This window comes from Girardinichthys multiradiatus, chromosome 20, assembly GCF_021462225.1.
Source record: "Girardinichthys multiradiatus isolate DD_20200921_A chromosome 20, DD_fGirMul_XY1, whole genome shotgun sequence".
NCBI lineage: Eukaryota > Metazoa > Chordata > Actinopteri > Cyprinodontiformes > Goodeidae > Girardinichthys > Girardinichthys multiradiatus.
Window position 1 is genome coordinate 2,664,106 of NC_061812.1, and position 23,838 is coordinate 2,687,943.

Genomic DNA, 23,838 nt, shown 5'->3' on the forward strand with positions numbered 1-23,838 from the left:
AAAACTCACATTCCCAGGTATTTAAAAGCAAACAGTTTCCATAAATCGAACTGATCTTTGACATTGTTTGTAGGTGGTGACGGAGCCTCCCAGCGGTCTCAAGCTGAACATGAGAGCCACGTACTCCAGAGTCTCACATGAAAGCCTGACTGCATGCCCGCACCCGTTGTTCAAAGGCTTGGTGTATGTGCTGGCCTTCTTCCATGCTGTGGTGCAGGAGAGGCGAAAGTACGGAAAGATTGGCTGGAATGTGCCCTATGACTTCAGCGAGTCGGACTTCTCTGTAAGCGGTGCAGGACTCTTGTTTAGAGTGGCGCAATAACGTAGAGATTTAACCTTTCAGTAGCTGAAGCAAAGTAACTCTGCTTAACAGGTGTGTATGGAGATCCTGAACACTTACCTGACTAAAGCGTACAACCAAGGAGACAGCGATATCCCCTGGGGATGTCTGAAATATCTTATTGGAGAGGTTTGGCAACACTGTTTGCTCTTCTGTGACATGTCCTTTACTGTCTTAGATACTGGGAGTATTATTTGTACAATGTGTCATTAGGTGATGTATGGTGGGCGAGTTATAGACAGCTTTGACCGCAGGATCCTGACTGTCTACATGGACGAGTACCTTGGAGATTTCCTCTTCTCTACCTTCCGGCAGTTTCACTTCTTCAAAAACAAAGATGTAGATTACAGAATCCCTCCAAGCGGGCCAAAGACCGTATATATTGGTCAGCTCCTGCCGACGCACTTTTCTGTAAAACAGAAAGTCATTTATGACCTTCCTGCGCTCACGGCTTTAATCTGGTCTGCGTTGCAGAGGAGATCGAGAACCTGCCGCTAGCAAACACACCAGAGGTGATGGGTCTTCATTCCAATGTAGAGATAGGATATTACACTCTGGCTGTGAAAGAGATGTGGACTCACCTGATAGACCTTCAACCTCAGACAGGTAGGATTTGGTGCTTCTCTACTGGATTGTTACTGACCACTACTAAGGAGAACGTTCTGTTGTTGTGCTCTTTGAGCAAGAACTGCTAAAGTATAAAAGAATTGAGAAAGAAATAGTTGTTGTTTTCACCTTTTTCCTCTTTCCTTGCCCCTCAGGTGAATCTAGTGGAGGTATTACGAGGGAGGAGCAGATAAGCCAGGTGGCTCAGGACATCCAGAACAAAGTTCCCGAGCTCTTTGACATGGACGTTGTTCGTAAAACGTTTGGCACAGATGTTTCTCCAACCTCTGTGGTTCTACTTCAGGAACTAGAGCGCTTCAACAAGCTGGTGGATCGCATGCAGCAGTCCTTGGCTGAGTTGATAAGGGTGAGGCTGGGGTCAGAGGTAACATGCATGTATTTGTCTTTGCTCTTTAGTCCATCTCTAGATGATTCCAGATGGCCTTGTGTCCCTCAGGCCTTAGCTGGTGAGGTGGGGATGAGCAGTGAGTTGGATGAAGTGGCTCGGGCTCTTTTTAACGGCCACATTCCTGCCGTATGGAAGAAGCTGGCACCTGAGACTCTGAAGTCCCTCGGAAGCTGGATGAGTCACTTCAAGAGGCGTTATGAACAGTATGAATCCTGGGTAAATATTTCAGATAAGCTACCTGATTTATTTGAAAAGATGCAGTGATCAGAAACACAACCTCTTTAAATTCTGGAGTCTTACATATTTGTGCTGTACCTTGAAATGTTTCACCTGTTGTCCTCATTGATGAACCCAGCAGAGCGTCATTGTGAGGCAGAAAGAAGAGGATCACGGTTTCAGCTGTTTTACACTTGAAACACGTGAGCTGTGCAGCTGCTTCTTCTTCTCTTTATTGAACCTCCTGGTCTTGCGGTTACAGCTGCAGGTCTCTGGGGTTTGTCTCTACCTGCTTTCCTCATCTAGACGCTGAACATTTTGCACATTTTTCTTTGCAAAAAAGGTCAAGGTCACACAGACTGGATGGTTTTCAAGTATTGCCACATCCTCTCAATCAGATATGGGTCTGGACTTTGAATAGGACATTTTAACACATTAATCTGCTTTAGTCCAAACAGCTGCAACTTGAACCGCTGTCCTGGTCTCACGTTTTTTGATGCATCTAACAGGTTTTTTCCAGAATTGTTCTGTATTGACCTCCATTCATTCGTCCATCTACTCTGATCAGCTTTCCTGTTCTGGTGAAAGGAAGAATTCCCACAGCATGATTCTCCCACCACCATGTTTCACTGTGGGGATGCTGTGTTTAGGGTTATGTGCAGTAGTAGGTGTGACAGGAGTACATTTGTAAGCACTGTATGAATCTAGGAGTGTTGGGTTTAACTTTGGATCCATGTTGCTTCATTAAATAACGACCAGGAAGAAGCTCTTGTGTGTTGAGTTGAACATTTGAAGTTAGATTTAAATCAATATAGAATTTAGTATTTCGTTTTGTGTAACTAACATTTTTATTGTTTTTTTTTTACCTACAAATCTTGTTATTGATGTGCTTTTCAATGAATTTGTGTTGCTTTATTTATTCATGTATTTATTATCTGTTGTTCTGGAAGAGTGCACTGTAACCCCTCTGTTCACGGCTAATTCCTCCCAAGGGAGACAAAGAAACACACTTTGACTTTTGGCTTCATTTGAACTTAGAGATTTCATGGATCTGATGTGTGGATCTTGTGTGGCAGGTGAATGAAGGAGAGCCGAAGGTTATGTGGCTATCAGGACTTCACATCCCGGAGTCTTACCTGACTGCTCTGGTTCAAGCTGCCTGCAGGAACAACGGCTGGCCTCTGGATCTTTCCACACTGTATACAGAAGTGACCCGGTACCGCAGTGAGGATGAAATCACTGAGCGGCCTAGACAAGGTAACACACTGAGTTTTGCAGCTTTTTTGGATGAGTAATTCTAGAAGCTAACATCATCGCTGGCCTCAGGCTGCTTTGTGTCTGGCCTGTTCCTGGAGGGAGCAGACTGGGACATGGAGAACAGCTGCCTAATGAAGAGTAAACCTAAAGCCTTGGTTGTTGAGCTGCCCGTTCTCAGAGTCATCCCCGTTGAGACTCGCCGCCTTAGATTACAGGTGTGGATAAAAGCCTCTACACACTCCTTTACTCCATTTGATTTGGATATTTGTTCTCACCGTCTATCATTTTGTGGTGTTTTGTACCCAGAACACATTGAGGACACCAGTGTACACAACTTCCATGCGCAGGAATGCAATGGGAGTCGGGTTGGTCTTTGAGGCAGACCTGTTTACAACGCTGCACATCTCCCATTGGGTTCTGCAGGGAGTGTGTTTGTGTCTCAACACTGACTGAAGATTTTCTTGACAAATTCTTACTGAAGACGTGTTTCTGTTCTTCAAATGTGTAGTTTATAATGTAGCCACTAGATGGCAGCACAGAACACTGTTCTCTGCCTCTTCTGAAGTCTTTGACTCTGATGTTACCTGAGCAAAGGTGTCACCAGACCACATCTTTACATCTTTGTCTTATGAATCCACATTAGTTTTCAAATAAACATGTTAGTGAACAGTTCAGGTGCATCTTGTATTTTTATTGTTGTGTAAATCTGAATAAAACGCGTTTCTGTTTAAATCACATGGTCAAATATGCAGCTGTGAGCAAAGTTTTCTCTCTACTCAAGTATCTCTTTAACCTTTTTATTTTGCACAATGGAGTGGACCAGTGTCTTACAGGTAATGGCTGCTTTTACAGAAAAATTACTCCACATGACCAAAGGGGATGTACAGTGCCTTTCAAAAGTATTTACACCCCTTAAACATCTTCAAATGTTGTCACCAGTTTAAATGTATTTTTGGGGGGATTTTATGGATAGACCAATAAAAGGTAGTGCAGATTTATGAAGTGGAGGGAAAATGACACATTGTTTTATGTTTTTCTTTACAAATAAACATTTGAAAAGTGTAGCATTTTCATTTGTATTCAGCCCCCTTTCCTGTGATACCCCTAAATAAATTCCAATGTAACTAATTGTTTTCAGAGATGACCTAATAAGTAAATAACATCTACCTGTGAGTAATTTAGTCCTAATATGACTCCAGCTGCTCTGTGAAGGTCTCTGAGGTTAGTGAACAAACTGCATCATGAAGACCAAGGTACACAGCAGAAAGGTCAGAAATAAAGTCTAAAGAAGTTTAAACCAAACCTACTTGAAGAATCATCACCCCAAGCTTTGAACGGGTCAGAGATTCAGTCCAGCATCACTAAATGGTACCAAGCATGTCTTTTTACATCTGAAGTAATGCCACACTTCAGATTTATATCAACTGAACTGATGAACTGGGCAAGCAGAACATTAATCAGAGAACCAGCCAAGAGGCCCATGGTAACTCTGGAGGAGCTACAGAGATCCATGGTGCATGTGAGAGAATCTGAATGTGCAGTTTGCCACAAGTCATGTAGAGCACACAGCAACATTTCAAAGAAGGCGATCTGGTCAGATGAGACCAGAACTGAACTTTGTGGCCCACATGAAGAACCATATGTGTGGATAAAATCTAGGTGACCCTGAACCATTTCCATGGTGACACGTGGTTCTGACCACAGAGACGGGAATCCTGACAAACCACCACATTCTTGTGTTTCAATAAACTCGTTTAAATCCAAACTTGCCTCTGAACTTGTGCAGCACTAGAGTCAGCAGGAAATGAAGATGATATTTACGTGTTTCTGTATTTTACCCACTAAGTTTATCTCTTATTCGCAGCACTGAAAAACTTTTTCACCATAAAGGTGAAGCAGGATGTAGTCTTTGGCTCACTGGTCCGTCTGGACCACAAACATAAAGGAGGAATCATCTCGTCAGGGTGGAGACTGAGATGACAGATCTGCTGCTGTGAATAATGACGACCAAGGTTAACTGTAACAGTCCAGAGGAGCAGAACAGAACAGAAAGACAATCAGCAGCTGGATCGTGCAGCGCAGCCTCTGGATCGGGTCGCTGTTCCTCCCGCACCCCATCCAGGAACCTCAGGATCAGTGGAGCTGAATCTGGTCCAGATCTCAGAGGTCAGGATGGAGGCTCCTGGACACGACCTCAGCTCCTCTGTTCAGGACGCCCAGGATGCACACTGCTCTGATGGAGAGAAGATTTGTGTGCGCCCAGCACTGGCTGCATTGACTGTGGACTTCAGAAAACACACTGGACCAGAACCAGCAGATGACATGGTACCACAAACCATCACTGACTGTAGAAACTTCACACTGGACTTCAAGCAACATGGATTTTGTTCCTCTCCTCTCTTCCTCCAGACTCTGGGACCTTGATTTCTAAATGAAATGCAAAATTCACTTTTATCTGAAAACAGAACTTTGGACCACTGAGCATCGGTTCAGTTCCTTTTCTCCTTAGCCCAGATAAAACGCTTGTAGCTCATGTGCATTAGTCGTCTGTGCGTATTGGCTCTTGAGGAACTGACTCCAGCCTCAGACTCCTCCTTTTGAAACTCCCCCAAATACTTGAACGGATTTTGCCTGACAATCCTAAAGGCTGCGGTTCTCCCTGTTGGACCTTTTCCTACCACACTTCTTCCATCCACTCAATTTTCTGTATGCTTGGATAAAGAACAACCAGCTTCTTTAGCAATGACCTTTTGTGGCTTACCCCCTTTGTGAGGGGGCGACTGTGGCTCAGTGAGAAGAGTGGTTGTCAATCCGAGGGTTGAGAGTTCGATTCCAGCTTCCTCCTGCCACATGTCGATGTACCCCTGGGCAAGGCACTTAACCTCAAATTGCCAATGTGGATGTGTGCGTGTTAGTGAGTGTGTCTGGGTGAATGTGACTCTAGTGGTCGGTATGACTGGAGAGGCGCTATATAACTTCAGTCCATTTACCATTATCAAGGGCGTCGATGACCGTGTCTTCTGGACATCTGTCCAGTCAGCAGTCGTCTCCATGATTGTTTGACCTATGACCCAGGGTGAGAGACCATTTAAAGGCTCAGGAAACCTTTGCAGGTGTTTTGAGTTAATTAGCTGATTAGGCTGTGACACCATTAGTGTCCAATAATGAAGCTCGGGAAATATTTCACCTCGCAGGACACAATAACTGGGTTCTTAATGTTTAGTATGTTTTAAATTTTCAACTGAGAACAGATTAAACAAAGCTGTCTTGTCTCTTATCTATTGTTCAACCAGAACATTTACCTGTAACAACCACAGATAAAATATGGCAAATCTCTTAACAGAGTAAGTGCACAAAATAAACTACATGACATCAAATCAAATACAAGAAATACTGCTGTGGTCTTTGGATTTCACAGCAACATCTCAGCTCATTCAACACTGGAGGACACAGATGACCGCACATCTCATTCCCATTCACAGGAAATAGCCGCTCTACGCCGCACATGCAGGCCTCCAATTTTCTGCCAGAATTACATCCAAGCGCAGCACGAAGCAAAGCAAAACAGGAAGTCACAATATGCATTCCTGCCGCGTCTTGGAAAAGCAGTAATACAATTTTAGCACTGCCCTCTGGTGGCCAAGATGTGCAGCAACAGAGACCAACTACCTGAGCATATTTACATGTGCAAAACATTCAGATATGAAATAAAATGCTATAACCAAAGCAAATTAACTCAATAGCATTGCTACTGTAACATAAAGGAAGACCAACGCCTTAACCATGATAGTCACAACCAAAATAGAAAATATAAAGTTACCACCCGGCTACATGAACATTTTCACAGTATTCTAATTTTCTGAGACTGAATTATGGGGTTTCTTTACCTGTAAGTCATAATCATCAAAATAACTAGAAACAAAGGCTTGGAATATATGTGTGATGATTCTTTATAATATATGAGCTTCATTTTTGGCAAAAATTATTGCAGTTTTCTGCCATATTCTAATTTTATGAGGTGTTCCTGTAAATGACAAATCCTCCATCAGACACATTTCTAACCCTTCTAAATATATCAGAACATTGAATATGAAATCAAAATGAGTCTCAGATCACTAAATGTGTTTATTATCCAATAGCATCAACTCTTTTATTTCACTTCATTTATTTCTCAAACTACAAACATTTAAGGGAAGGATCTTTAATCTTTTCTTAGGAAGTTTCATGGTGTTGATTTCTGACAATATTCTAAATCATTGTCTTTATTTATTAACACCACTGTCTTAAATCTTTGACCAACAATCATTTCATAACAATAACCCTCAACTTCCTGCATGGAAACAACCGCATCAACGGTCACATGACCACCAAAGCCGTCCTGAATGACTTCATCCAGGTAAAGCAGCTTGAAGGTCCGGTCGGGCTCGCAGGTCCAAACTCTCTCAGTGCCTAAAGCTGCTGAAACTGAAGCAGATGTTTGTCAGAGAGCTACCAGTGAAGCTGGGTTTCTGTCTGAAGGTCCTGGTGAACACCCTGCTGAGCGCCGCAGGAGGAGACGGAGGTCAGTTGGTTCCCATGAAGCAGAACCAGACATCATCAGAACTGCTTTCTTTAGCCGGATCATTTACAGTTTTATTGATCCTGGTTCTGGTTTTCTGGACTTTAAACAGGATGAAAATGATCACCAGAGATAAAATCATCTTTGACTCCAAACCAACAATCACTCTGGAGATAATCTGAGATCTAGAAAACGTTGCAGCATTTCTTTCAGAACTGAAATCTGGGCCGGATCTCCCCATTTCTTGGTCTTTCTCTGTTTGAAACATTCTGTGCAGATTTTAGTTTGGTTGCTGCCTTGTTCCTCTAAAGGTTTTTGTTCTGCAGCATCTTCCAGAACCTGATCTTCCTGATGAAATTCTCTCATTGTTGTTTCTAGAACTGGACCTGAGACCAGAATCATTTTCAGGTGGATTTAATAAACCCGTCTGTCTCTGTGATGCAGGATCTCAGGGTTTACCTACCAGCAGCGTTCTGTCCAGGATCCTTCAGACCCAGATGTTGGACACGTTGGACATCGAAGGACTTTATCCTCTGTACCGCCGTGTGGAGCAACACCTGCAGGACTTCCCTGAGGAAAGGTAGAACCGAGCCGACCGGAACCAGAAGGTAAAACCGTCCCGACAGGTAAACTTGGACTCTGACGTCTCTGTCTGTCTGTCAGGACTCGCCTCCAGATAGACGGACCGTACGACCAGAACTTCCTGGAGAAGGTGCAGAAATGTTGGATGGAGGACGACGGCTCTGTGGAGTACGCTGCAGCCAAGGTCACATGATTCCCAGTTCTCCCAGTTCTCCCAGTAACACAGACACACAGAAACATTTGACTGTTTATTTTCACACTTAAAGCCAAATTACAGCCGTATGGAGAAACGCTTCCTTCTTTAAACCAAGTCCTTCTAACCTCAGATGAACAAACAGAACCTAAATCCATGAAGGACAGATGAAGTCACACAGAAACACTTACTAACAGTTACTGGTGCTGAACAGTCCAGATCAATCTTCTAGTTTCTTCTACAGACCATCCCCAAACCACCACTGATCACATGAATCCATAAACACAGGAGAAACTAGATGGTTTCACAGATCTACTGATCTGCTGAGATGTTCCTAAACTAAGCATGAAAACCTCTCTGAGTTTTCTTCTGCAGCGTTCATCAGTCTGGATGTTTGGATCTCAGTTGGTTTCCACCAGCAGAGCTCTCCAGGGTCCTCATGTCTCCACTAACCTCACCTGTTACCTGTTCATGATCAGCACACCTGGATCTGCTGTCAGAACCAAACTAAACTCCACATCATCCACTTCATGTCACCTTTAGTTTGTAGCATCTGGACAGATTATTAAGCAGATCTGAAGCTGACCTGAAAGCAACCAGATGATCAGTCAGACCAGATCAGATCATCTCCAGTTTCCTGTTTAAAACACTGAGCTTCAATCTGATCAATAAGGTTTCATTTGGACTTTATGTTCTTCATGCTGAGAACATCAGAGCTGCTGTTTGCTCACTGAAATCTTCATCGGTAAGATTGTTGCTTCATCCTCAGTGGCGATGAATGGAAACATCTTGTCAGTGAAGGTGTGTGTGAAGGTGTGTATGTGTGTGTTAGTGTCCAGATCAGAGAAGGACAGCTTTCCTCTGTCCCAGTCCAGATTCACTCTGATCCTCTGGAGCTTCTTCTGTACTGAGAGATCTGTGAGAGGAGCTGCTGGAGACCCTGCTGAGTATTTACCTTCATAGAAACATATAGACAACCATCCAGACTCTAGGTCTCCCTTCCTCTGGACAGACTCTATCACACCAAGCATCCAGCCTCCACTGTCTCCAACATCTACATCCCAGCTGTGGTTCCCTGAGTTAAAGCCCTCAGAACTCAGGACAGACCACCAGTAATCAAACCTCTCTGGATTACCAGGAAGCTTCTGTTCCTCTCCTAGAGTCACACTGGTCAGATCTTCAGACAAGAAGAGTCTTGAACCAGCAGTGTTTGGGTCCAGGATGAGAGGAGTGTAGGACACCATGTTCTTCATGTTGCTCCAGATGTTGAAGGCCAGGTTGCCCAGATGTTTGGCCTGGTCTATCAGAGCTCCTGAGGGCAGCTGTGGACCATCCAGCAGGGGGCAGCGCTGGACTCTTTCCACTGCAGCCTTGTAGTTGTGCAGGAAGGAGACGTCTTCAGCTCTCAGCTCCTCCTCTGTGGCTCTGACTGTGGCTGAAAGAGCTGTTATCTCTCTGCTCAGAGCCTCCATCTTCTCCTTCATCATCCCACTCTTCTGCTCCTCTTCCTCCCTCAGTGCAGCCAGCCTGGCCTCCTCTTCCTCTGCTAGAAACTGATGAAGCTTCTTAAACTGCTCCTTAATCAGCCTCTCTGTGTGTCGGGCCTGGACCTTCACGTGTTCTGCTGTCTGATTAAACTCCTCTTGAACTTTCTTCCTGAGCTCCAGGTTCTTCTTCAAAGGTTCCAGAGTTTCCTGAAGGTTCTTCTTGTGTTGCTGAGCAGCTTCATTGATGGGTCTGAATCTGTGCTTGGTGTGTTTTTCTGAATCTCTGCAGACGAGACACACTGGCTGCTGATGGTCCAGACAGAAGAGTTTGAGCTTCTCAGAGTGCAGACTGCAGAGATCCTCTGAAGCTCTCTGGTCTCTCTGCTGTAAGAAGGTCTCACACAGGTTCTTCAGAACCAGATTGAGAGGTGGATGACCTCCTTTGAAGATCTCCTCTTACAAACTGGACACTCTTTAGCTGGTTTCTCTCTCCACCAGTTCTTCAGACACTCCTTACAGAAGCTGTGGCTACAGGACAGAAGAACTGGATCTTTGAAGATGTCCTGACAGACCGGACAGCAGAGATCCTCCTCTAATCTGGAAGCCATTTAGTCTCTGAATGAAGCTGAAAACACAGAAGGTCCAGTCAGTCATGGCTCCCTCCCTCCTCCACTAACGTCCCTCAAAGTGACTCTGAGTGTTCTTGGTCCAACTCACCTTCAGTGTGTGGAGCAGCTTGAAGCAGCAGTGTTGGAGGTCTCCAGGTTCCTCTCCTGCAGCTGGACTCACTCAGAGGAAGCTGCTGGTTTGGTCTGAAGGTGGATCTGATCCGTCTGTGAGTCTCTGCAGGGACCAACGATCACAAATTGCTTCCTGCTGTAGTTCAGGTGTGTCAGGTGAGGGGCGGAGCCTAAACCTGTTAGACCTGCTGCTTCACCTGTAACTGAGGTGTTTCAGGTCCAGAATTCCAATCTTTCAGCTGCTGTAAAACTCAGACTAACAGGTTTTATTCTCTTCCTCAATCAGAACATTTCCTGTAATAAAGGCTGTAAAATAAGTGTTCCTCAGTGCTGCAGTCGTAGCTCTGAATGAACTCAGTAACTATGAGGTTCTTCAGGAATAATCAGCTGAGCTCAACAAAGTTCTCCTCTTCCTCCAGAACCACAACAACAAAGTTCTTTTCTTCCTCCAGAACCACAACAACAAAGTTCTTTTCTTCCTCCAGAACCACAACAACAAAGTTCTTTTCTTCCTCCAGAACCACAACAACAAAGTTCTTTTCTTCCTCCAGAACCACAACAACAAAGTTCTTTTCTTCCTCCAGAACCACAACAACAAAGTTCTCCTCTTCCTCCAGAACCAGAACAACAAAGTTCTCCTCTTCCTCCAGAACCAGAACAACAACTAAATGTGGTTCTAATGTGGTTCTAATTTTTGAACTTTTTACTAAATATGACAGAATGAGATGTTTTAATCTGAGGTTTATCTGGTTTTAAGACCGGGTCAGAACCAGTTCTCCGGATCAGAACCTGTTCATCATGTCTGAGTGAAAGCTGAGATTTTATTTAGAATGAACACAAATGAGTTTCATTCAGAGACCCAGAAGGCCCGGCACAAATGTTCTTTGGTGTTTTCAGTCAGTTTCACTCCAGTTCTGTTCTCTGCAGGTCCATCAGTACCGGATCGCCCTGACGGCTAAGGACTGCTCCATCATGGCTGCTCTTGTTCCCAGTGTTGAGGAAGAGGACGATGATGAAGAGTAAGCCTCCACTCTGTTCAGATTTGAAGGTTCTTCAGATGAAGCTTGGAGAACGTAGGGTGAAGATCATCCATCCTGCAACCTTTAGATGCATCCCTGCTCCAGCAGAACCTGAATCAGATGGCTGACTTCCCTCCTCAGCCTTCAGTCCATTAGTTCTGCAGAGGCCAGGTAGCGAGTCATTTATCTGACTCAGGTGTTCTGGAGAAGTGATGGATCTAAAAGATCCAGAACTGGACTCAGGCTTCCCTGAATGAAGTTGGCATCAGATGATCGATCAGAATCTGGACCCACAGGGAAAAATATGAAGGTTGGAATATTTAACTAAAAGCAGCAAAGAAGGACAGAACCTGATCAAAAGGTCTGCAGATCATCTATACATGGAAACTAACCAGGTGAACTTCCTTCAGTTCTGAACCAGGAGTAGATCTAATCGGATCTCTCGTTCAGGCTTGGCCCGGCCGGGTCCCGTGAGTAGTAACCGGGCCACCGGGCGCTCGCCGATGAGTCCCGACCCCAGGCCCGGCTCCACGGTGGGTCCTTGGCTCTGCTGAACCAGACGACCTCACATGTCTTGTTGAGGTAGTCCTCATGAAGGGTTCTGAACCGGTCTTTGTCTGACCCGTCACCCAGAGCCCGTTTGCCATGGGAGACTCTACCAGGGGCATTTAAGCCCTGGACAACAGAACCTCTAGGATCTTTTGAGCACTCAGACGACTCGACCACGTTAAGGTGGCGGTTCAAGGAGGAGCAGATCCAGATGGATCTCCAGCTTATTAGAAATAGGAACAAGACATGGTACCAGGGATCAATCTTCTCAGCCTTTCTGGGAACATTTACTCCAAGATGTTGGAAAGAGGTTCTGACTGGTTCTGATTCTAGAGAAGTTTAACTTTCATTGTCGTCATGGAGTCATGGACCAGATCTTTACCCTACGGCAGTCTGTCGGGGTGCAGCTCATCTGGAAATAATTCTCACTCCATCATCTGGAAGAGCTTGGAGCAGAGGTCAAGATGTCTCCTACGAAGGTCCCACTGGGAGGAGGCCCGTAGACAGATCCAGAACTTTCCCTCAGCAATGCTGCAACGTGGTGATTCAGGATGTATGTTAGTCGTCACAGGAGTCGCACTAAAGGGGTCGAAAGGTCACCGATCTGAGCTTCAGTTGGTGTAGTTTTATCAGAAGGGCAGTCGGTGAGGTGTGGGTTGGACCAGCTTAAATGATCAGAACCGGGCTTCTATAACATGTGGCGTACACTGCTGAGGTGTTCTGTCCTCAGACTCGGTACCTCCATGACCCAAAGTTAGATCATGAAAGGGACGGTTGGACAGTTTATCAGAACGTTTCTGAGGGTTAGAACATCACATCCAGGTGAGTCAATGATCCTTTAAACAGCTGCAGTGAAACAGGTGTTTACATTAAAGGAGCAGATTCCACCAATCAGAGCGCAGCTTTTTAAAAAGTCTCGTTGCTGCAGGAGAAACGCGCCACAGATTAGTTCAGCATCAAAAACGGTTATTTTGTGCTAACCTTCCTCCTGGTCATTAACCCTCCTCTTCCTCCTCCAGCCTCTCCTCTCAGAAGCATCTCAGGGACTTCAGACCTCAGGCCTTCTCCTCCTCCGTCTCCATCCTGGATTTGGATCCAAAGCCGTTGGACAGCATCCCCCGCCAGCAGCGTTTGGACCAGAAGATCGTCTCGTGTTACCTGAGGACGGGCGGTGCCTTGCCCAAGGGCTCCTTGCCGCTGCTCCCCAACATCATCACGGCTGCAGAGAGGGAGGACCGAACGCTGCTCTTCCAGCCCGTGTGAACGGCTGGTTCTGTCTGTCTGAGAGAGGTCCGATCAGGAGGAGAATCCAGCATCCGTTCTGCTTCAGTTAACCACAATCTCACAGCTTCATTCTGTCACCAACATCCTCTCTGACCTCTCCTTGGATGGAAGCTGTTGTCATAGCAACAAGCTCTGATGCTATGATGTCAGAGGTCCTCAGCTGATCATCATCATCAACACTAACAGCTGTGATACAAACACAGTCAACAGGCCGTCTGCTGCATCGCTTTAAAGGTCAAATGTGCTGTTAAAGGGTCAGTTCACCAGAATCAGAACCACGAAAACCTCCTGGGTCAGACGGTTCTGGTCTCAACAGTCTGAAAACCCAGAGACAACCTCCGATGTTCCCACTGATTAAATGAGTTTATTTGTTGTCAGGCAGGAGGAGGACAGCCTTTCATGTAGTTTTAACATTATTAAAAAACTCCAGCATCAGGTTGAGCTGAGACCTCTGAGTGTTTGAGGAAACCGGGTTTTGTTCTGGGCTCGGTACTGTAACTTTCACTGATGTCAGAGCAGATTTCAGTCTGTTTACTTGTTTACTAATCTGTGCAGGGTGGTAAACAAACAGCAGTGGTCAGAAGTCCTGATCCAGCCCTCATGTCTTCAGATTTTCCTTCTTCTGACCCAGTTGATCCTGTCTGTGTGTTCTGGTCCAACAGTTCTCAGGGCTTCCTGTAGGACTGTCAGAGGTTTTCTTTGGACTTTGGCTGATATTCACTCCTTTTCAGTCCAGTAGCTGACAACAGAAGAACTTTCAGGACTAAAAGAACCTTCTCCGGCAGATAAACAGAACCTGAAGGACCTTCAGTAGTTCTGGAGAACTGTTGATCCAAACACTTGAAGAGAACAAGACGTTTGGCTGTTTGCAAGGAAAACCTGCAGAAATGAGGACTGGTTGGATGTTCTGATCCAGTACCGTTTGTTCCCACTTAGCTTCAGTTCTATGAATGTTGTTTGGATGTTCTGAAGTCAGAATTTTGGACTGAAAGCTGCTTCAGAGTCCAATTGGACTCTTTCAGATCAATTTTGGAGCGTTTGGCTGAACTGAACTCTGCAGTGAAGCTTCCGGACCGGACTTTAACAAAGTCCTGAGATCTGATCCGAGCTCTGACCCACATGCTGCTGCTCTGCTGGTTTTGTGCCAAACATGGCTGCTTCCTTTTTGTTTGTCCTGGTGCCTGAATGTACTGACGGGTCTGTTGGACGGTGACGGTCCTGGAGGACGGTGACGGGCCTGGAGGACGGTGACGGTTTCTGTGGAGAATGCTGAACCTGAACCATAAACTACTACAGAGCTTTAGATTAAGGGTGTGCAAACTTCTTAATCCAGGTTAGAGCAACTTGTTGATTAGTTTGTTGTAAGTTAAACAGGATAAATGTTGCATTAAATGTGGAAAATGTTCTGAAATGATGTATCATGGTCTCATTTCTTACATCATTAAAGCCTTTAACAGGGTGTGAATACTTTAGAGACCTGCAGATAATAAAGAATCTCATTGGTCAGTCTCTGCTCTGAGCTGGAACCTGATTGGTCAGCCGCCTGCTGCCTGAGCAACATGATTGGCTGAGGATCATGGGTCAGCGCTGTGATTCCTGCAGACTCCTGAAACCTTTGAGTGGAATAAAAACAGCAGAAACTACGTGGGGACATAAAGGCCAAACAGCTGTCTGGTGTTTTCTACTGAAATTATTTATTTTTGTAGATTTGGACCAACGAGTTCTGCTGTTACTGCCGTCACAGTCACGCTCTTTGTATCAGAATAAACATTTGTACCGAACCGAACCCTGGTGTGTCTGCTTCCTGTGTTTGTCTCATCATGGAGGGAAAAATAAAGTTCTGATTCAGGATCTGCTGAGGCCCAGAGTTCGGACTGGGACTTCTGGACCTTCTAACCGCTGAGTTCGGCGTCCTCTGAAAGGCTCACGGTTCTGATGATGGACTCTATGGCAGCTTCAGGTCCCAGAATCCTCAGCAGGCTCTGAAAGGCCTCAGCAGCACCGCCCCCTGCAGGCTGAGTGAGGAACAGCTGCGTAGCTGCAAGCAAACAAAGATCAACATCATCTGAATGTGGTAAACCTCCCTTGTCAAAGTCATTCTTCCTGTTTTCTTTAGAAATGCACCAATCAGTCGCTCAGAGATCAGAATCAGACATTTTTTTTTGGATCGGCTCTTTTAGGTGATCTGCAGGTCAAGTACTGAAAAGAAACCCTGTCAGGGTTTTACTTTTTTCTGCTCATTGAATGCATCAAAACTACAAACTCCTAAAATTTTCAGCCCATAAACATATAAACCACCAGCTTGTACTTTTAGATACATTTGTTTTATTTAATAAAAATCAGATAAAGATCAGGGACGAATGCTTCATTTGGTGTTGGATTCAAAACTACTTCCTCTATCAAAAAACCTGCAGTTAACTTTTCTTTTATGTTTTATGATCTTTCAAAAAAAATTGGCATTGGTCAAAATGAGAATCGGCAGGAAGACAGACAGGAACAGCCTGATCGGTCAGCTCTAGTTCTCTTCTTCTAGGACGTCACAAAAATGAGTTTCCTCCCTGAAAGACCAGTTCCAGATATTAAGGAACCAAAAGGAGCTTCATGATGAAGCAGTTTAATCAGGGAAATTACTCATAAGATCTGCCTCATTTCAATCATTTATTTGCTGCTTTTTAAGTCACATGATTATTTCACAGTGAAACAATCTGAACTCCTTAAAGTCCTCATTTTGAGCCTTTAATTTAAAGCTGAAACATTATTTCCTCAAACTGATTGGACAGAGACAATCCAAACACCAATCAAACCATCCAATCAGAGAGCAGGTGGTTCAGCTGCTGACCTCTGTGGTCTGAGCCAATCAGATTTGAGTATTTGTAAACATTAATTTTCAGTCTGGAGCTTTAAGGAGTTCAAAGTGAGCAAATATAAAAGCCTGAAGACAAAACTCAGGGCTGTGGAACGCCCTCCTCATTTAAAGTGAATCCAGGTGTATCAGAACCTGTATGACAGCTGAGCTTCAGGTAGAACTTCTTGCATCTGTTCAGTTTATCCACAGACAGATGTCTCACCTCTCTCTGGGATCTTTGACAGCAGGCGGATGTTCGGCGTGACAGCGCCCCCTGTGGAAACCTCCATGGACCAGTGAATGAAGAAGGCACAGCTACAAACAGAAACAGACAAGTTCAGAACCGGGTCAGCTTAGGTTCAGGAGGTACTTTTCTGTCAGGATGAGAAGATTTTTACCCTGGAAGCTCAGGATGATTCAGGGTCATGACCTCTGAGCCGCAGCCTTCAGGAAGAGACACGATGGAGGGAAATTTCTCCTTCAGAAGGAAAAACAGATCGGATCATTAAAAGTTTTAGGATCAGTCATCAGGAAACAGGAAGGAGCTTCATTTGAATCCAGTTGATGGATCTTCTCTGTTGTTTGGAGCAGAAACAAACCAGAGATGTTCAGCCTGCTGATAGGTTCATATTGAAACATCTGGAGATATGAGACCATTTAGCTCCCTGAGATGATCCCTGATGTGGATCATATCTACAGAAATAAACTTAATTTAAGTGGATCTTCTGACAGAAATCTTCCTGTTTCTGATTTTCTGTCTTTCATAAAAATTAACATAAAAAGTAAAATGTTCAGAGGAATGACTGCAGGAACAAAACTGCCAGGTTTCAAGATGGTTCTGCAGCTGAAGTGTTTTTTTCTGCCATTTTTGTCTGAAAATAAATCTTCAAACCTGAACGGCTCCCTGCAGACATCCAGGCTGGTGCATTAAAATGATGCAGGGAGGATTAAGTATGGAAGACACAAGACAACAACAGGACTATAATCCCGTTTCCACATAGGTGTACACCTGGGGTCATCCTGCAGTGTTCTGATGACAGCATCAACTGGACCAGCAGTTTACTGCAGGCCTCCATGAACACCATGGAGGAGAGAGATGAGCCATCATGTTCAGGGATGGATCTCAGGTCCGCTTCAGCACAGGCTGACTCTATGTGTGCATCTAGCAGAACAGACCCAGTCCAAGTCCCACCATGTCCAGGTCCAACACAGGCCTTGTTCTATTCAGTCAGTTCTACTAAGTTCTACTAAGGAAGGATCTGTTCAGACACCAACTCCAACCCTGATCCAAACAATCTGCTGGATCTTCAGATCCATTTCCAACAGCTGTGGGTCGACCTACGACTGAATCCCTTTGTGTCTGCAGGCCTGAAGGGGGCGCCACACACTGTTGATATGGGACCATTAGTGGGTCCGTACTGCCAGCTCTGTCTTCTTCTGATCTTCAGGAGGACTCTATTGGACCTCAAGGTTTGAGCAAAGTCAACTGAAGGTAGTTTTTGATCACATGAGAATAATTTGAAAGTTTCTGTGGAGATCCAAACCTGAGACTTGATTTAAAACAAGAGAAAGTGACTTTAATTAAACCGTCTTTCTTCATCTCTGCAGATGTATTTCTGATTTCTGTCAGGGTTTGAGTTTCCTCCGGAGCAATCCGTTTGGTTCTTTAGGACCTCTGACCCGACGGTGACCTCTCCATCAGTTTACTGGCTGTTTTGAATCTGCTCAGATTCCCTGCAGCAGGTTGGCAGCGTCCTTTCCCAGGCAGGAAGACACATGTCTCTCCTTCTCTTCCTCCTCCTCTTCCTCACCACTCTGCTCAGCATATCGCTATTAAAACAGAAACACACTCACGGTTTCATCGCACAGCGACACACACCTCTCAGACAGCTCGAGGAGGACCAGAGGAGAAGTTCAGCTTCAGCTCCTGCAGCTGCCTTCAAACTGACGGTAACGTAGACTCCATGTCTGTCTGTCCTCAGCTCCTCCCCGTCCCCCCGTCCGTCTGTCCATGTTTCAGCTGTCTGAGTCTCTGCAGAACATCCTGAGATGTTGGGGAATTCCTGGAGATTTATCCAGTGGAGCTTCAGTTGTCCGATTAGCAGCTAATAATTAGCAGCTTCTACACCATCAGTTATTATTCCAGTACCATGACACCACGGCTACTGGGTCAAAGTTCTGCAGGAGCCTTGAATTAAAACTATTAAATATATGCATGGCTCAGGGAAAACAAACCAAGCTGGGATCAGAACCAAGGTCGTATCAGACTGGATGCAGCCGTGATTTTCTGATTTAAAACAAATGTGAAGCTGGAATCTGTTAGTTTGTCCTCACTGGTGAATGATTCTCAGGTCCAACTTTCCAATGCAGGAATTTTAAAGTTACTCATCCAACTCTCATATTTTCTGCCAAATCTTTAAAAGTGGTTCTGAGCAACAGTTTTCCAAGTTCTCTGCCTCAGAGCTTTTATTTGGACTTCGGTTCTTAGCTAAGTTATGTGTCACAATACTTGGTTCATCCCTCGAGTTTAGGAGCCTTTATGTGTCTAAATGATTCATAGATCAGAGTTCAGTCAACATTCCTCTGAAACTGAATGAAAAAGCAGCCAAAGTCCAAAGAAGAACTGAAGAACAACAACTATTTTCAGTAATGGAGATCGATGGTAACTATGATGTTTCATGTAGTGTTTATTATACCTCGTTTTTGACCAAACCAACAGAAACTCTGAGCTTCAACATTAATTAACGTCTGAACAGCTCTGGAACAACATGAGCTGATTATGACACGATGCTCCTCCCAGAACACGAAGGCCAGCACACCAAGAAGAACTGCGTTCACAACTGCTGCTTTTAACTGGCTTTACAAACTCTGCTGATCTGCTGGTGTTTATAAATCCTGGCTGAAACTGAGTCTAACTGCTGTTTGCAGAGCTGCTTATAAACACTGAGCGAGCAGAGATGCCCAACTCTGACTCGTATTTAAACCCAGACTGGTGAGATTCAGACGTGTCACCAGTCAGCTCACCAGACAAAACAAGATGTTAATCAGACTTTGTTTTAACGAGTCTGGAATCGGTGCAGTCAGATCACTGTTTACCAGGGGTGTAACGGTACAAAAAGGTCACAGTTTGGAACGTTTTCAGATCGCTTCAGTCAAGAAAATGATCAAAAATGGCCACTATAGAACTGACTGGACATTTGGTTTGATTTTTTTTATTAATAACGCATAAGCAGGTTTAGACAAAGGAAGGATGGAAGGATGATGTGAGTGTGGGATGTAACAATTAAGAATAAAAAAGGTTTAAATGAGTTTAGAGTTGTTTTGCTATTTAGACAAGTCAGTGGACCAGATGTAGTTGTGACCCAGTGAGTTTTGGTATCCAGTGATGCACTGCTGCTCCAGAGATCTGCGTTCCTGGATGAATGGACGGACCTCTTTGTGAATATAATTAACCTTAGGAACGATCACGCTCTGCATGGGTGCTGGTGAAGCGGACCAAATCTCTCTCTGTGCTGAACGGCAGAAGCATCTTGGGTAGTTTTTATTTGTGGGATCATTGGACCTGGATTATTCCTGCCAGAGAAGATGGCGGGCATTCCCTTTCAACTAGAGGCATTCCAGGTTTTCCCGGGAGAACTGATTGATCTTCACACGAACCGTACCACTCTTAGACTCCGACTCGTTGGATTGACATAAAACTCTAAATATTAAGTTGGCGGGACTAATATTTATTTAAGATTCGATATGGACACTTGGTTCTATTACTGTATTCTATGTTTTTTACATATTTATTTTTGTACCTGGAAATGCATTTTTAACAGTTGTTATGCAGTTCAATACAAGTTAAAGCAACTTAACTGTGGTTCCGGTCATTGTTCTGCACCACATGACGTACCATAGGCCTCCTACGATCCTAGCTATTGGTCCAACTCTATTTTTACATGAATATTCCTGCTTAGTCCTGAAATAGGTTTCATACTTAAACGCACCATAAAAGCAGCTGTTGGAAAATCCGCTATGGATCAGAGGGACTCATCAGGACGGTACCAGTGTGTTGTGGCATCTCATCTGCTGTGCAGCGTTTTGGACTGGTTGAAGGCTGCAGGCCGCTGGATTTGGACCTCAGTTGATTTTTCCCCAGAACCAGTGATGTTTACATTCAGCTTGATGTTTCAGATTAGGAATTTGTTTCAGTGCAAAGCAGCTATATACCTTAATGCTGTTGACATAAAGTTCTGGTTTGGTCCATCTTTCTTTCTCCACTGTGGCTGCAGGAGAAATCTTAATGTTCCCAAACAGCAGAATTCAGTGACAGCTGGAAGTCCTCTCTGTTTAGTTCTGGTGTCACTTTATAAAGTTGCCCTACAGAACACTGCATTGAGGACTTATGACCCTTTTCCACTGGTTGTGTTTCCACCGACCCGCTGATGGCTGGAGTTCTGGCTCGAAGACCCGCCTCCGGTCGTCAGGTCGCTGTGCTGCTATTAATGTTACTGTGTGAAATTATTAATCTGTGAAGTTATTAATCTGCCGGAAACCATAAAAATAATAAATAAAAAGACAAAAACTAATAAAATAAATGCTAATAATGTTTGTATTATTGTATATGCAAAAATGTCTTATATATATATTTATTCATGTATGTAATGATCCACTGGGCTAATAATCTGGACCACAGTCAAGCCAGAACCAGAATAAGGCTCAAAGGTTCTGATTTTATGTGTGATCAGCTGGTTTAGGATGTTATTAAATACAGCGCCCCCTACATGTGTGTCATTCAGAAAGCCGATGTGTCCTTTTTTCTTTTGGTTTATGGTATATAAATAGTAAAATTATATTTGGGTTTGACCCGCTCCAGCCATTGTGGTTCTTATATAATATTATCGTAGTTGTTCTTAGTTTTATTATCTTCTTCCTGAACTGCCTCTTGGAAAACCTTCTCATTCCTCCTGGTCCCATTAGTGGATAGCAGTCTGTTCACGTCACAGGTGGTCCCGAATCAGACCTGGTTAGGAGCAGGGACCAAAAAAGTAGTTACCGGTACAGAAAATAACAGTCATGGAAACACTCGCAAAGCAAGCCGAGTAGAGAGGAGCCGGGCCAAATCGGGCCGATGGAAAAGGTTCCCCACATACACGATCTGCAGAACTTCAGATAGATATTGGTTCGGTACATGTGGTACCGAACCCACAAGGCAGTACCAGATATTTTCGGTATGAATGCGTAACTGTTTAGTGTTTAATTCCTAAATTGTGATTTCAAGAAAAATCTTTCAGTTAAGTTCTGACCCGGGGTTGTTTTAGGTTTAACAACAGATTGTCTTCATTTTGTCACAGTTCTTACTAAACTTTGTCATCTTGTTGATCCGGGTTTCTGTTCTCGACCCAATTCCAGAAACACAATAAAATCAACAGAAGCAGCTGAAATGTTCACTGAGTCCAATGAGGTCCAGCTGGACACAGACGTCCTGTTCAGGAGACATATTTTAATATCATTCAATTCAATTCAATTCAAAAATACTTTATTAATCCCAAAGGGAAATTAAATGTTGTTGTAGCTCATATTATGAAGGTTTCTTCAAAGAGCCGTTGTAGAAACCTCTGGAGATCATTGTGGAAAGACGGATTCTTCATAAATGAAGAACATTATGGAGAACCCTGATCATCCTCTTCATGAGACTGTCCTACAACAACAGAGTGTCTTCAGTCAGAGGCTTCTTCAGATCTGCTGTAAGACGGAGCGCTACAGGAGATCTTTCCTGCCCACAGCCATCAGCATCAGAGGAGTCTCCAGAACAGAACCAGCCTTCTTTATCAGCTTGTTGAGCTTTTTTAAGTCCCTGGTTCTGATGCTGCTTCCCCAGCAGATGATAGAGAAGAGATCACACTCTCCACAACAGACTTATAGAAGATCTGCAGCATCTTGCTGGAAACACCAAAGGACCTAAGCTTCCTCAAGAAGTACAGTCTGCTCTGTCCCTTCTTGTAGATGGCTTCACAGTTGCATCTCCACTCTAGTCTGTTGTCCAGGTGAACATCGAGGTATTTATACTCCTCCACCACCTCCACTTCTTCTCCCATGATAGAAATAGTTTTTGACTTATTCCTGTTTCTCTTAAAATCTACAACCATCTCCTTTGTTTTAGTCACGTTCAAAATGAGATGATTGTTTCCACACCATGCCACAAAGTGGTCCACCACCTTCCTGTACTCAGCTTCTTGTCCATCTCTGATCCACCAACAACTCCAGAATCATCCCAGTATGTCTGCAGATGACAGGAGTCTGTCTTGTACTGGAAGTCTGAGGTGTACAGAGTGAAAAGGTATGGTGAGAGTACAGTCCCCTGTGGTGCTCCTGTGCTGCTGACTACCTGGTTAGACTCACAACCCTTCAGTCTCACAAACTGTGGTCTGTTTGTCAGGTAGTCTTTGATCCAGGAGATTGTTGAGGCCTCCACCTGAGTCTTCTGGAGTTTCTGACAAAGCAAATCAGGTTGGATTGTATTAAATGCACTGGAGAAATCAAAGAACATGATCCTCACAGTGCTACTGGCTTTATCCAGATGACAGTGGGTTTGTTGAAGCAGGTGTTTGATGGCATCTTCAACTCCAACTCCACAGCGATAAGTAAACTGAAGGAGGTCCTGATGGTTTACTGTTTGCTTACTCAGGTGGGCCAACAGGAGTCTCTCTAGGACCTTCATGATGTGGGATGTCAGGGCAACAGGTCTATAGTCATTGAGGACTGATGGGTGAGTTTTCTTTGGTACCGGAACAAGACAGGAGGTCTTCCACAACTCTGGAACTTTCTTCTGGGCCAGGCTAAGGTTGAAGAGGTGCTGCAGAATCCCACAGAGCTGCTCTGCACAGGCCTTCAGGACTCTAGGGCTGACATGATCTGGACCTGCAGCCTTATTAAGATTCACTCTCTCCAGTTGTCTCTTCACCTGACTTCTTGAGACACACAGGTGGAAGGGGGAAGCAAAGGAAGTATCCGCATCTTCTGATATGGTTGAAGGCAAACATGTAGAAGCAGAAGGGTCTAGGGCTGAGGTGGAAGATAAAAAATGTGAGGTGTTACTGGACAGCTGTGGGTCCTGTGGGTCAAAGGAAGGTGGAATGTCTGTTTGGCTGTGAGCAGGAGTGGAGGATGCTGAGCTTCTTTCTGAACTGAACCTATTGAAGAATGTGTTCAGTTCATTGGCTCTGTCCAGACCTCCATCGGTCTGATCATCCGTCTGCTTGAAGCCTGTGATCTTCTTCATCCCTGTCCACACATCTCTGATATTGTTTTGCTGGAGCTTGCTCTCCAGCTTCTTCTTGTACACCTCCTTGCTGTCTCTTATCTCGACTTTAAGTTGCTTCTGTAAACTCCTCAATAATTCTCTGTCTCCCTCTCTGAAGGCTCTTTTTTTCTTGTTAAGCAGGTCCTTCAGGTCACTGGTGATCCAAGGTTTGTTATTGGGGAAGCATCTCACGGTTCTGGTGGGGATGATGTTATCCACACAGAAGTTTATATAGTCGGTTACACACTCAGTCATGGCATTGATGTCCTCTCCATGTGGCTGGCACAGTGCGTCCCAGTCTGTAGCCTCAAAGCAACCTTGCAGAGCTTCTTCAGCTTCTTGTGACCATTTTCTCACAGTTCTCTTTATTACAAGGGGCTTATATTTCGAGCAGAGAAAAACAAGATTGTGATCTGATTTGCCTAGAGGAGGTCTTGCTGTAGAGATGTATGAGTCCTTGACATTTGC

At 44.5% G+C, this 23,838-nt stretch overlaps 4 protein-coding genes and 1 pseudogene across 10 annotated transcripts in view; 3 read left to right on the forward strand and 2 right to left on the reverse strand.

The window, feature by feature from the left end:
• The window catches only part of dnah10 (dynein axonemal heavy chain 10), a 65,800-nt gene extending 62,300 nt beyond the window's left edge, over window positions 1–3,500 (forward strand). For both annotated transcript variants that reach the window (XM_047347217.1, XM_047347216.1), the window contains 9 exons: window positions 74–283; window positions 374–469; window positions 554–725; window positions 815–946; window positions 1,102–1,313; window positions 1,404–1,571; window positions 2,648–2,828; window positions 2,898–3,043; window positions 3,135–3,500. In XM_047347217.1, the coding sequence (XP_047203173.1) occupies window positions 74–283; window positions 374–469; window positions 554–725; window positions 815–946; window positions 1,102–1,313; window positions 1,404–1,571; window positions 2,648–2,828; window positions 2,898–3,043; window positions 3,135–3,281 (1,464 nt within the window). In that variant the 3' untranslated portion in view covers window positions 3,282–3,500. The remainder of the gene's footprint in view (window positions 1–73; window positions 284–373; window positions 470–553; window positions 726–814; window positions 947–1,101; window positions 1,314–1,403; window positions 1,572–2,647; window positions 2,829–2,897; window positions 3,044–3,134) is intronic.
• Window positions 3,501–7,406: 3,906 nt separating this feature from the next.
• On the forward strand, window positions 7,407–15,026 carry LOC124856270 (inositol-pentakisphosphate 2-kinase-like). Its single transcript, XM_047346571.1, has 4 exons — window positions 7,407–7,966; window positions 8,050–8,152; window positions 11,316–11,407; window positions 12,976–15,026. The coding sequence occupies exons 1-4, from the start codon at window positions 7,884–7,886 to the stop codon at window positions 13,217–13,219; spliced, it is 522 nt and encodes a 173-aa protein (XP_047202527.1). The 5' UTR covers window positions 7,407–7,883; the 3' UTR covers window positions 13,220–15,026.
• LOC124856265 lies at window positions 8,204–10,533 on the reverse strand (annotated as a pseudogene).
• LOC124856267 (centromere protein P) overlaps window positions 14,913–23,838 on the reverse strand; it is a 117,278-nt gene continuing 108,352 nt past the window's right edge. Inside the window, exons 7-9 of one of the 3 annotated variants that reach the window (XM_047346569.1) lie at window positions 16,484–16,563; window positions 16,309–16,400; window positions 14,913–15,278 (exon numbers count right to left, since the gene is read on the reverse strand). In XM_047346569.1, the coding sequence (XP_047202525.1) occupies window positions 15,133–15,278; window positions 16,309–16,400; window positions 16,484–16,563 (318 nt within the window). In that variant the 3' untranslated portion in view covers window positions 14,913–15,132. Of the gene's footprint in view, window positions 15,279–16,308; window positions 16,401–16,483; window positions 16,564–23,838 lie in introns of those variants that run through there. The other 2 variants (XR_007035293.1, XR_007035294.1) reach the window with 2 other exon arrangements.
• The window catches only part of ecm2 (extracellular matrix protein 2, female organ and adipocyte specific), a 29,632-nt gene continuing 22,816 nt past the window's right edge, over window positions 17,023–23,838 (forward strand). For 2 of the 4 annotated variants that reach the window (XM_047346565.1, XM_047346566.1), the window contains exon 1: window positions 17,025–18,035. The gene's annotated coding sequence lies outside the window, so the exon portion shown is untranslated. Of the gene's footprint in view, window positions 18,036–23,838 lie in introns of all 4 variants that reach the window. The other 2 variants (XM_047346561.1, XM_047346564.1) reach the window with 2 other exon arrangements.